General features: G+C 28.8%; 2 protein-coding genes across 2 annotated transcripts; one reads left to right on the top strand and one right to left on the bottom strand.

Moving 5' to 3' along the window:
• Positions 1-816: 816 nt before the first annotated feature.
• Positions 817-1,745, top strand: LOC126553294 (uncharacterized). Its single transcript, XM_050208441.1, has 3 exons — positions 817-835; positions 1,021-1,623; positions 1,699-1,745. The coding sequence occupies exons 1-3, from the start codon at positions 817-819 to the stop codon at positions 1,743-1,745; spliced, it is 669 nt and encodes a 222-aa protein (XP_050064398.1).
• Positions 1,746-1,993: 248 nt separating this feature from the next.
• Positions 1,994-12,030, bottom strand: LOC126553293 (uncharacterized). Its single transcript, XM_050208440.1, is given in 17 exon segments — positions 1,994-2,421; positions 2,487-2,737; positions 2,801-3,049; positions 3,192-3,444; positions 3,509-3,830; positions 3,904-4,027; positions 4,030-4,098; positions 4,158-4,428; positions 4,581-4,769; positions 5,331-5,713; positions 6,391-6,561; positions 7,192-7,380; positions 8,881-9,217; positions 10,257-10,399; positions 10,474-10,715; positions 11,380-11,704; positions 11,784-12,030. Coding segments are annotated over 17 exon segments (4,131 nt in total). The 3' UTR covers positions 1,994-2,055.
• Between the last annotated feature and the right edge of the window lie 1,707 nt (positions 12,031-13,737).

The following is a 13,737-nucleotide window of genomic DNA, read 5'->3' as shown; positions in this document are numbered from 1 at the left end:
ATTACTCTATAGTCTATATGTTGTATATAATTTTTCAATCCATTTTATCTATTTTTTTTTGTTTTATGTTACATCATTTTTGACACAATAAACAAAAGAAATCATTAATTGCATAATCAACAATTCTGTTTTCTTTAGGAATGCAATTAATGGCTATCCAGCGACAACACAGAGAACATGATACCCATTCTACATATTCATCATCCGGTTGACAACGATGCTTATCTGAGTGCCAGTTACAGTATAAACATATATTTGTCATATCTTCAGAATTCTCTAAGAGATAAGTTTTTAAATATTCTCTGTGAAGGTTAGGATCAAACTCTAAACTGAACTTAGAACTGTCCATAATTTTAAATGCATAATATATAATATAAACTCCAAAATTAAATGCATCTTCTTGTTTTGTAACGTTTTCAACAGGGCATGGAATAGGTGTTAATAAAGGACATTGTTGTGTATCATCACCGTAGATAACATCTGATTTCAATATTTCAAATACCCTATTGAAACGACCTTTAGATATTCGACCATCTGTGTCATATGGATTAATCGGGTCCATGATATAACACTGTCTGACTTTGAAATTTATAAAGACTATAATCCAGTGAGAATTTTTAACTAACCATGGCAGAATAACCATACTATCCTTAATGAAAGTAATTTTGTTATACTCTTCTCCAATTTCTTTTTTTTCCATCAGCCATGTCACATCATTGCACGATAAAATATGAGTGTTTTTTAAATCCAGCTTAAAAGCATACGACAACAAACAAATATCTATAACAAAGTTACACAACCAATTTTTTCCAGATAATGAATCAAAATCTGAGATGTGCAGATCGGTCATGATGTTACAATTTTTATCACTAGATAATAAATAACTATATTTTCCAACTAGATAGTCTTTATTTTTTGGCATCTTTATTCGTTTATAGTATGTCAAATCTTTAGGGAGCATATTTTGGTGAAAATCTTTAGATTGCACTGGTAGTTGAAACGGAGTTTTATAACTGCCAGGTGTCGAAATCGATTTCATTAAACAATTATCGTCGAATGGCTTACTTAAATCATGTACAACCACGTCGTTGTTAAAAGGCTCACCAACAATGAACCTAGTCTCATTGTCACATTTGATGACCACAATGCTTTCAATACCATCGACTTTGGGTGAAAGATTATTTTCATCAGCTACAGAGATCGAAGACCTTGGGATTTTTAACGACAAGGTTGTGAAAGGACGGTACTTAGTGGGTTGGAGATGTTTGTGTTGTTTCTCTTTTTTTCCCCAACTTTCTATTGCGTCCAAATGGTTATGGCTAGAAATTTCTGAGACTTTTCTTTTCCTATTCACTTTGGTATTTATCTGCCTAGATTCATTGTCAAAATCTAATGCACGCGTACAAGTTTTTTTTCTAATATTATACTTTATTTGTTTGTGTGCATTCATCACACGATCTCTCATAAGTCTTAAAAACCGACCGCACTTCCACCTTCGGTCACCATCAAGTATGTCAACTTTTACAGTTTTAAACCAAGATTCAACGGTAACATTACTCTGGCGGATTTCAATGCCATTGTTGAGTTTATTATTCATAATAGGTGTCCACAGTGCTAAGAAAGGTACACACTTGACTATAAACTCGTGTAAATATGATTCATCGTAATATTCATTGCTTATATTTTCATTATTTACAGAACAATGGGGCAAGACGCTAGATTTTACATGTTCTTTGATAGACTGAAATCCATAGGCGCAATTTCAACTTTTGACTTGGGGGGGCTGAATATATTAAGGGCAGGCAGACCCGTGGGGGGCTTTGCCCCCCACATCCCCCCCAATCAACATTCATATTATCTTACCTTATAATATTAGTAACCTGATTAAATTTTTTTTTCTTCATTATTACGGTTGACCTATCTCAGGTTATATTACTCACTTCTAGTGGGGATGTGATTTATAATAACATAATTTTAACAACATAGTAATACATTTATTAAATTATTTTAATTTTTAATATAATAATATATCAATCAAAATAAACAAACAACAAATTATAATTGTAACCTTTTATTGGTCTTAGCATACTCAAAAAGTATATCCTCAGCTTTAAGCTGATTTGATACATCTCTTTCGATATTTATTATTGCCAAACTGGAAAATCGCTCCTGATCCATCGATGTGCGCAACCAATTTTTAATTCTTCTCATAGTGGAGAAAGAACGCTCACACGTGGCAGAACTAACAGGAATTGATAGAGCCACTTTCAACAAAGTGTATAAATTTGGATAAATTTCAGATTGTACCACTTCTTTTATTTTATCAAAATCAATCTGTAATTTTATGCTTGATCGAAGGACACAATTTTTTACCACCATCATTTCACTTTTAAGAGCATTTAAGTCAATATTGAACAACTCCTATAAGAAAAGAAATTAATTTTATATTAAATTGAATACATCTCATGTTAATAATTTATCCTTACTTTATAATTTTCAATGAAAAAAGTGCTATCATCATAATTTAACATCATAAAATTATCAACTGCTGTTGCCATTTTTAGGCTTTCAGTGGAAAATCTTTTTTTTATGTTTGTAACAATAGTATCAATTAATTTGAAATAAATTATTCGCCAGTGTTTTTCATTTTCATCAATTTGTTCAGTGCTTGTGGTTGATGATAAATGGAAATCCTTCAAATGATTTGGTTCTCTTTTTAATCTCTTAGCTGTACAATCTGAAATCAACAGTAATTATATAATATACTTCATATCAATAATTAAAATATTTTTATACTAACCTTTTATAGGTGTTTCAATACCATGAGTTTCAGAAAACAATTCAACAGTAGACCATACTTCAGAAAAATACTTATCTGAACGTTTCTCTTCAAACGTTTTTATTACACCTTCAATAACTAGGCCAGCTTTGCCCAATGTAGCTGTTTTTTGTTGTAACTGGGTGCTAAGAATATTGATAACTTGTAATATATCTTCCAAGACAATGAGATGAAAAATAAATGAAACCGTATTCATTATAGATAAAATTCCTATTAAAAAATTATTACTAATCAATTAATTGTTACTGTATGATTACAATTCACCGTTTAGTTTATAATAAAAAAATAAAATGTTTAAGAGGTATGAGTATGAGTTAGTAAAAACAAATTTGACTTATATTTTAAAATTTACCTAAGGCCTGGGAAACATCTCGATCATTAGAATTCTCAATTTTTTCTTTTAATGCTTCAATTATTGCTTTAAAATTATGTTTAACTGAAGTACAATTTTTGACTCTGCAATTCCAACGTGTATCACTTATTGCTGTGATAGATATTTTTTTCAAACCTAGTTGTTTTTGAATTTCTTTAAATTTGAAGTTCTTTGTTGGCATAGAAAAATGAATATATATGGATTCAAGACAATTAAACACATATCGGGTCTCCTTAAAAATGTACATAATATCAAAGTTATGATACGTTTAAAATAATGAAAATATTTTTCTTTACCTTAACTATCTTGCACATGTCAATTACAATTAAATTGACTCTATGTGCCATACAGTGAGTATAGATGGCACATGGGTGTCTCAACTTTACTTTTTGTTGCACACCATTAAATCGGCCAGACATCACGCTAGCTCCGTCGTATGACTGTGCGACTATTGGTATTTGAGCGATGTTACTTGCATCCAAATAATTAAACATAATAGTACTCAATGAATCAGCATCTTGTTTCTCTGATACATTTAGAAAAGTTAAAAACCGTTCAACAACATCTAAATTTTTAGTATATCTTATGCAAAAAGAAAGCTGCTCTTCATTGAAAGATCTAGAAAGTATATAAATACAAACATAATTGTTTTTTATCGGGTATATAAACTATCACTAAGTTAAATGTTTACCTTGCTTCATCCACCATTACACTAAATACACCACATTCTTTAATTTCATTGCAAATAAAATCATTAATTTTCTTAGCACATACATCAATAATAGTGTTCTGCACAGACCAACTTGTATAGTTGTTTTGGAATAAAAATGATTTGCAAATATTTCATCAAATTTAGCAACCATTTGGCAAGTTTCTTTAAAATTTCCTAAAATGTGTTTTATAATTTTAAAATAAGAATATTTAAACATATTTAGAAGTACAAACTTCTGTTTATAGAAAACTCGTTTTCTCTATGGCCTCTAAAAGCAATTCCTTGTTTACTTAAAAACAATGTTATTTCAATTAACTGCATCATGTAGGTTCTGTTTTCTTTTATTTGTTGCATACTTGCAGAAACAATTTTGTTATGAACAGACCCATTTTTTTGCATTGAGTTATGACCTAACCATTTAGACATAGCAGTTAAATGATGTATACAACTGTTATGTAACTCAAGTTTTGTACAATTAACCTTTGAATCTCTATAACCACTTAACTAAAACAATAAAATAAAAACTCATTAATGGTTAAGAAATAAAAAGTAGTGATGTATTGCAGAACATACAGACATACAGTGTATACCCAGATATAAAGTAAATTGTATTTGTATAGAATTCTAAAATCTAAAATTTATTATTAAAAACTTACTTTTTTCCAATTATTAAATCCAATACTAATAAATGTTTGTTCAACATGGCCAGAGTCTTTTGAAAATAAACGACAAGCATAACAAAAAATAGCATCATTTTTAATGCTATACTCAATCCATGGAAATTTTTTATAGTATGTACAAGAAAATGATCTGTTTTGTTGTCCAAATTTAGTTTTTGGAAATACCTAGAAAAACATTGAAGTAATAGCATTTTTAGTTTCTCCTGTACTACATGGAGACAACAATATTAATGAAAATATTTTAAACCAATTTTCAATATCCTCCAAACTCTTTGCATTAAACAGTAAACATATCCAATCGATAACATTATTTCTTTTCATCTTTTCTACAGTCTTATTGTGATTTGTCTCAGATTGAAAGTATGTATATACATGGTTTACTATGATTTTTGTGTAATGATTTACACAGATGTTAATGATAGTAACATTAGACCCATCAAAATTTTCAACCAATACTCTGTAACACCAGTTAAGATAATCAAATATGGAATTAAAACCATTCCATCCTATACACAATGCATTCATTTGTGCATAACTGAAATCTGTCACTATGTTTGTGAATACAGGCCAAGGCAGTTTGTGTTACAAAACAAATGCTTTGAAAGCGTTCAACCATTGTGAAATTGCAACTATATCGTGTGCTGAACTAATCATCTCTACAACGGGACACGTTACACTCGAATTCCTAGGTAAAGGTACATTTACCACTAGAAAATAGTAAAGTACTCTTTTGGTGTTCTTGTCAATTTTCCTGACCAATGTACCAGTTGCATCCAAATAACCAGTTACTGATTTTTGATTTTTAATTAGTTTTTTTAGTATGTCCAACTGTTCTTTACTATAGGAGTGTACAGACGGTATACCTACATGCTGTACAAAGTTGCTTTCTTTATCGTTACACATCAATAGAATATCATGAAAATCATCTTTATCATAATCATCAGCAGTCAAGGCCTCTGATCTGATTTTTCTAATGACATCATCTGATTTAATACCTTGCAAATTGCCACAACTCAATTGAGTGGGTGATGCCAAGTCAACAGTGTCTGACCTGAAGGAAAACGCTTTAGTCTTTTTTAGCACTTCTTTGTTCAAATCTCGCTGAAACCCTTTTACGTGATTTGTGAGAAGTAGTAGTATACATTTGTATGTTCTGCGCACTTTTGACTGCGGAGATTGCAAATTTTTAAGGGGGATTTTTCCCCTCAAACTTTTTTTTTCTCCGCTCTACCAGACTGCGGTGATTTTAAAATTTTTAGGTGGATTTTCCCCCTCAAACTTTTTTTTCTCCGCTGTACTAGTAAAAAACACTGATTTAAAAAAACCATAATGTATGTTCTGCGCACTTTTGACTGCGGAGATTGTAAAATTTTAAGGGGGATTTTCCCCCTCAAACTTTTTTTTTCTCCGCTGTACTAGTAAAAAACACTGATTTAAAAAAATTTAAAACCAATTATTTTTTCCCCTGTTACACATAAAGTTTAAACAGTGTATACACTATTTATTTCCCGTGTATCACAGACGGAGTATTCCGCTACAACCAATAAATTTTTTTCTATGTTACACATAAAGTTTAAGCAGTGTATATACACACTTCATAATTATATTTTTTAGTCATGTTTTTTTTTTAAAAAATAAAAAATAATACGTTTTGGTTCAAAATAAAAAATATATATTTATATGTATTGTCTCATTATTCTAAATTAATTTTAAATTGATTAAACTAGTTTTCTTACTTCTCTAGTAAAAGGTACATATTCTACAATGCGATCATGAATTAATAAACAATAAGCAGTTACACCTGAAAGAGATTCTGATGCTTCAATTTCTAATTGAACATCTACTGATGAAGCTGTAGCTGAATCATTCTGTTTTGACGTATCGATAACAATAATTGGAGCTTGAAATGTAGATGGGCTTAATATCGGGTTCCGAATACTTTTTTCATAGTACGATTCTTGAAACGATGTATACATATCATATAATAAGGTAAAATTATTTTTAGCAAAATCCAAATTTAAATTATCATAAGGATATGCTATTGAGTTTAAAAATACTTTTACATTAGTTATATTACAATGATCGAATACACCACAATCTTTTTCTAACGAATTTTTACGTCCCTTTTGTAATCCGATTATAATGAATCGAGGTTTTTCTAATTTTGAAGCAGTTTTTAGGTTCCATACAACTTTTTTTGTGGTTCCGAGTTCAGGATATTCAAAAGTTTCAAAAGATCTGAACGGGATAAACAAACTTTTTTCTTTTTCAATAAGTTTTAATAATTTTAACCTTTCTTCATCAACAGTAATATGTGGAACCTTCCAAACTATTTTATTCAAAACAACTTTTCCAGAATTTGTACTTCCACTAGTAATTACTTTTAGAGCGTTTAAATCGCTATGACTTCGAGTTAATATTAGTTCTAATCTAGAATTAACTAATATCTTTTTAAAGTCTTCAAATAGACCTAACCAATATTTTAACGGAATGCATGCACTAAATTCTCCATTACTATTTGCTGGGTTTGAACTATTTTTAAATATCCAACCAGCATTTTCATAACAATTATAATTATCAGGTGTACCTGATAGATAACCTTTTAACGAACTGGTAATACCAAGTACACGTGTACTATCTACTTCTATTCCATTGATTTCAAGTTGTATTTGTTCAAAGAGATAGGAAAACCCGTTATTAGTAAGTTTTACTTTTCCAGCATCTGATACTTCACCTTCTAAATATATAAAGCTTTCATTCAGATACGGATAAACATCTGTTTGTTGGATTGATATACGTATTTCATCATTATTATTAAATGAAGTTGTATACGGTGTATATGAATGATATTCGATTTTCGTAATTTTAGAATCGGTTTCAAACGGTGAACTTATATCTAAAATATCACTTTCTGGCATTCTGCTTTAATTTATAACCTAAAGCCTTTAAAATTGTTTTATTTTTCGTTGTTATTTTTTTTACTTTATTCGATGTTACCGGTAACGCTTTAGTTATATGACTAGCAAGATTTATCTTTTGTAATGGGCTTATATTAAATTTTAATCCCATCTTAAGATCCGTAACGTTAATATGTAGATTGATTACTAATTTTTCACTTAAATTGTTTATCGGATTATGATCTTGATCAACTAATTGTATAGTTATTAAATCGATATTTGTTTTATTTAATTTATAATATATTAGGTTAGTTGGAGATTGAATCAGCTTCGCCCCTATGTTCTCAGTAGGAGAAAACTCATAAATTGAATGACTTGGCATGTGGTTGTTGAATGAACCTTGAGCTATACTGCACATTACTTTTATTGAATTAACATTGTTTAAATTTACCACTTTCTTTGAACGATGACCATCAATGTTTTGCAAGTGTGGTTCATAATTTGTTTTTTCAAATCCTAATAAAGGTCCTATACTGTTTGCTACGTTAACCCTTTCAGTCCCAAATTAAGTTCTGATAAAAAAAAAAATGTTTGCTTTCTAATTAGTTTTATATTATGCCTAACTAAGAAATATTTTTGATTTCAAAATTTTTTGATCACCAAGTCATGAGTTATTGAATAATGCCATTGTAATTGCAATTGGGCATTAACGGTCATAATAGGTTATGCTATCAGGATGGCAATTGGGCATTAATTAATGAAATACTAAACATTATAAATAAAGTCTGTTCAATTCTTTATTTTTTTATAAATCTTTTGCCTTACTGTTAATAAAATAAAATAGACAATATAGAAAGTAAAATAAAAACTTTTTTTACCACTTACACACTATAAGATTCTTTGAATAAGTCTTGTAAGTTACATAATATTTTAATAACATAACTTACATAACTAATTGTAAAAAAAAAAAATAATATTGTAACAAATATAAAAACAACTTTAGTTATCATAATATCACAAGCATAATTTGAGATTTTTGGATTAATATTAAGTCTTTTCAATTACATAGTCTTATATAATAAAATACTTTGTTAGCACCTTAGCTATTTATAATAAACAAAATTAAATTTTTAAGTATAGAATAACACAACAATTTTTTAAATAAATATAACCAATGAAAACAATATATAGTAAGAGGAACCTTCTCTATAAATATAAAACTGAACAAATAATAAAATATTATTTTGGTTAACTACTAGATTTAGTTGATAGCTAAGTGTGGAAATCATAAAAACAATTCCTATCTTTGGTCAAACATAAATGAACATTACATTTTTTACACATAATATGTGTTCTCATTGTACACCCTATATGTTTACATAATGTTCCATCTCTTAGATTATCGATAAAAGCAAAGTGATCAATTCTATCTTTTATAATTTGTAATGGGGGGTTTTTTGAATCTACTTTACGATGCTTTTTTGGGGGCTTGGGAACATCAGGTTTTGGGGATGATGAAGGACGTCCACGTTTCCTTGTCGGAGTCAATACTGAATTACCTAATTGTATAAGTGATTCAGCTAAAATATGTTTGAATGATAAAAGATCTAAGGTATTTTTTTTTGGAACTTTTAAAGCTTCACAATCAATTATGTATTGTAGCCATGAATTAGTAGTTGCCATATCAAAAGCATGAAAAAGTAATCTCAATGTCCACTTTTGGATTTAAGAAAAACTCTGTAAAACTAATAAGTTGGTCATGGAGGTCTACACCTCCCATGGAGTTATTATATAGTCTAACTATTTCAGGTCTACTTATTTCAATATATCTTTTTTCTTTTTTATCGAAACACTTACTATGTCTGGTGTTCCTGATGTAACATAATTAGAACCAAGACAAACAATTTTATTATCACACCATTTGATTATACCAATTTTATTGTCTTTAGAACTAACCTCATATGAAGAACCTCTTCCTAATTTAGTTAGGTCTTTATCACTTATAATTGGGACTTTAGGAAAGCGATTTAACCGTATTGTACCTGCTGCTTTTATTCCTAAATAGTCTAGTGAGTTAAATAAATTGTATGAACTAAAGAAATTATCAAAAAATAAAATGTTTATTTTTTTCAAGGCTTTCAACTAATTTTAACACAACAGATGTGCCTAAACCATACTTTTTAAGAAAATTAAGGTCAATTTCTGTTGATTTTCCTTGGTATAAAAGCATGTCATAGACCATTCCTTTTGAAGAACATAATAAAAAATTTTTTATACCCCAAGGGCAAGGTTTGCCCTTCATATATTGCTTTATTCCCAGCTTTCCTTTAAATTTTATTATTAGTTCATCAATGGACAGATTTGTGTTTTTGGGTAATGTTTTACAGTGTTTGAGAAATGAATCATAAAGAGGTCTTATTTTAATAAACTTATCTTCATTGTTGACAGGTATTTCATCATTATTTATAACATGAAAATAAGACCGTAGCTCAAAAAAACGGTTTCTTGAAATACTATCAGCAATTAAATTTACTCTAAAATCACTTGTCCAGTATAACCTAATTCTTGTGTGTTTCAAACAACCGATCAGTAAATGAACTCCCACAAATACTTTCATTTCTGAGGAGGTTGTATCATGAAAATCTAATTTATTTTTTTGTTTGGCATAAATATTAGTATAATCCAATGGATTTAATGTTTTATAAATAGTAGATAGTTCAGGCACTGGTTCTTGGATGTCAATTTCATTACATACCAATGGTTTCATATCCCACTTAATATCTTTTTTGTCAACATATGGTAAATTTACCATAGGTGATATAGTAGGTGTTTGAAATGGAATGAAAAAATCAGTATTTTGAGTTGGGTGGGATGTAGAAGTGCCCTCAGTTATTTCATCTAAATATGAGTTTAAAAAAAAAATTATAAATATATATGCAATAAAACTATAAAATATTGATAATTGAACATACCGTCACCAGTAGGAATATCAACATCAAATAAATCGGGAAACAATTCATTGCCATCATCATCGTTTAAATGTGTAAAATCATTTAAAAGTCGGTCTAGTTCTGATGTAGGAAATATATTTTCTTCTTCTACGTTATCATCATCATCACCAGATAAAGATGATAAATCTGAGTCTTGGCCGTCACCAAGCAATTCCAAAATATCAAAATCACGGAGTTGTTTTCGTGACATTACATATAAATACCTAAAAAATGTCATATATTATATTATATTATAAGTAGTATAAGTATAAATGTATAATAGAATCTTAAAAAAACTTACTTTAGACAAAATGGAATTAAAATAACACGGTAACGACCGTAGACAAACGTCGCACTGACAGAAAATAAAACTATAATCGTTTTTAACAACCGTTTATCAGTGGTGTAAAATGTAAATATTAATTGATAAGAATTTCGACATTACGCCCAATTGCCATTATAATGGCACAATATTTAAGTTACGATAAAATGATAACGATTAAAGTTAATAACTATATCCATGAACTACTACACAGGACTGGACACTACGGAAAAGATAGCGGACACAAAGTTGTACGGGGTTCGTACACATGCGATGTAACTGCACTCTACCTGTTAGTAGTACGAACTACGTTCTTTTAAAGGATATTAGGATAACAGTATAACACCACAGAATAGTGATATTAGTGATAGTAAAATATAATAATTAATAAATAATAGTTATTACTTATTAGTTAGGTAATGCTCAATAGTCAATACTGTAGTACTAAACAGTAAGTTTAATAATGATTTACATTTTAATTAGTTTCAATAACTCAGTTTTTGACGTTTTTATAAGTATATAAAAAAATATGTACATTGTTACGTTTATTTTATGTTTTTACCAACTTTGACAATTTCTTCTTTTTGGAGCTTACTTTGATTTGTTTTTGATTTGTCATTTGTGAATATTGTCTCATTCTCATGGTTAAGTAATAAGTTATAATATATGTCAAAATTTCACTTTTGTGGGACTCGCAAGGAAAAGTCAATAGATTTGTTTTGTGTTCTAGGAAATAATCTACTGTTTCTTCAAACACATTGAAACTTTTACAGAATATTTCAAATACTTCTTCCAAGGCAGATATAAAAGAATATATATGTTTATTTGGATGTATTAATCTTCCTTTTGATTTAATACTTGTCAATGCTGCTTCTGGAATTGAATCATCTCCTTTTGAAACATATTAAATCATTATTTTTATAAAACTATATTATATATTTTACTATTAATCCCTAACTTTTAAATTTACCTTCTCTCATTGCTTTGAAACATATTCTACAACTAGTTCTTTTCTTAATTTGGTAACACAAATAACCACATATATAGTAGGTGATAGAATCTCTAGTTGAAGCAATACAGTAATTATGATCAGTAAAAATATCTTCTACCTCCCAGCTATCTTCTTTTATCAAATTGTCTAATCGATTTTTTAAAGTTTCAATTTTGTTGTTCCTAACAGATTCTTTAGATTGAAATATATCTTTAATATCTGTCATTGTAATTTTTGTTTGTCTGTTGTCTCCAAAATTGTACAATTCCCAGTTTTGGGAGGTTTTAAAATTGAATAACAAGATAACATATTGTAGACTTGTAAAAAAGTAGGCGTTTTAGGGTGGTCATTTGGACCAGTTGCCTGGCGAACCTTTCCAAAAAATAACTAAAACAATTTTTTATAATTAATTATAATGTAAAACCCAATACAAATCTGAATAATAGTTTTCAATATTAATTACCTCAAGTTTATCTTGGTTCATTTTATTAGTTAGCACATATGAAAAATTACAATCATTTAATAGATATTTCGTTAACTCTATTGTTGAATGTAGAGTCACTCTCAAACCTTCTGATGTACTCACTGTTAAATATTCTTCCTTTGAAATTGTATTATCTGTCATATTCTTTTCCCAATCATCTAACCATTTTATTGTGGCTTCGAGTATCTAATCATTATTAGTTCATTTATGTAGGTGTCAAATATTTACATATAATTGAATAATTAGATACAAAACTTGTAACTTACATTAAAATCATTACTGTTTTTTTTAATGCCTTCTGCAGGGAATTTCCTATTCAGGCATCAAAACATTGATTTAAAACAACTGTAAAATTTTCTGTTTCCTGACTATTTTTAAGATTTGGTAATTTTTGCACTTCCCTATAGTATTGAATTCCATTTGCCATTGATTCACTGAACACCTTTTAATGAAATATTGATTTATTAAAATTAAATTAACTGTATCAAGTATTTACATCTTAGAAATACCTGTGTAGCTAACTTGACTGACATTTTAGATAATGTATCTAAAAGTAAGTGACGTTCAGTTATTCTTGGACATACACGTTTATTTGCCAATTGTTGTTTGTCTTGATTATGAACTTCAATATAGTCATTCCATTTCACAGCCTGTCTTTCCGAACTAACCTAATATAGCAAATTAGTAAAATCATTTTATAGTTGTATTAGTTTAAAAATTAAATCTAGTTTAAACTGTGTGATTACTGATGAGTATTCAGTATAATTTAACTTTTAACTAATTAAAGGTTCTTTATAACTAATGACTGTACCTTAAGAATTTTTTTATCGTGAAGCCGGTTTCGAACATTTTTTATTAAATGTGGAGCATCAGACAAAACAAAAATTTTCCTTTTTTCATTTGTTGGGTGTAAAAAGAAGTTTTTAAAATTACTTTTTGAACCACTAACTCCAAATTCTGCCCAAAGCCTTCTATTTGTAGCTGCACCATCGCAGACAATTGCATCAACTTTTGCACCAACATTTTCCAACATTACTATTGATTTTACAACAAGTTGAGCTAATATGATACCTATAATAGAAATAGAGAGATAAAATGTGTTTTATGATACATAATACCTAATATGTGATATTTTTGTTTAAATCAACTAAAAACTACTCTCATCAAACTATTCATTATTCTCAAAAAATTATTTCACATAAGTGCCAATTAAATTTAAATTGTAACCTTTAACATTCCCTTTAGACGTAAACACGGCTATTGGCTGTGAAAAATTGCTGTGTAAACTTTGAAACATGAAAACTAATCCGTGATTAGCTTTTTCCCCATAATGTTGTATGTCTGCATCTTCTCCAAAATCTTCTAATCCGGTATAGGTTAAACAATTGGTGTTGACTTCTATGCTTTCTCTTAAAGAAATTTCATCAAAAATTAAGATTCCATGTTTTT

The sequence above is a fragment of the Aphis gossypii genome, unplaced genomic scaffold, assembly GCF_020184175.1.
Source record: "Aphis gossypii isolate Hap1 unplaced genomic scaffold, ASM2018417v2 Contig00128, whole genome shotgun sequence".
In the NCBI taxonomy this organism is placed as follows: Eukaryota; Metazoa; Arthropoda; class Insecta; order Hemiptera; family Aphididae; genus Aphis; species Aphis gossypii.
This window is presented reverse-complemented; position numbering and strand designations above follow the sequence as displayed.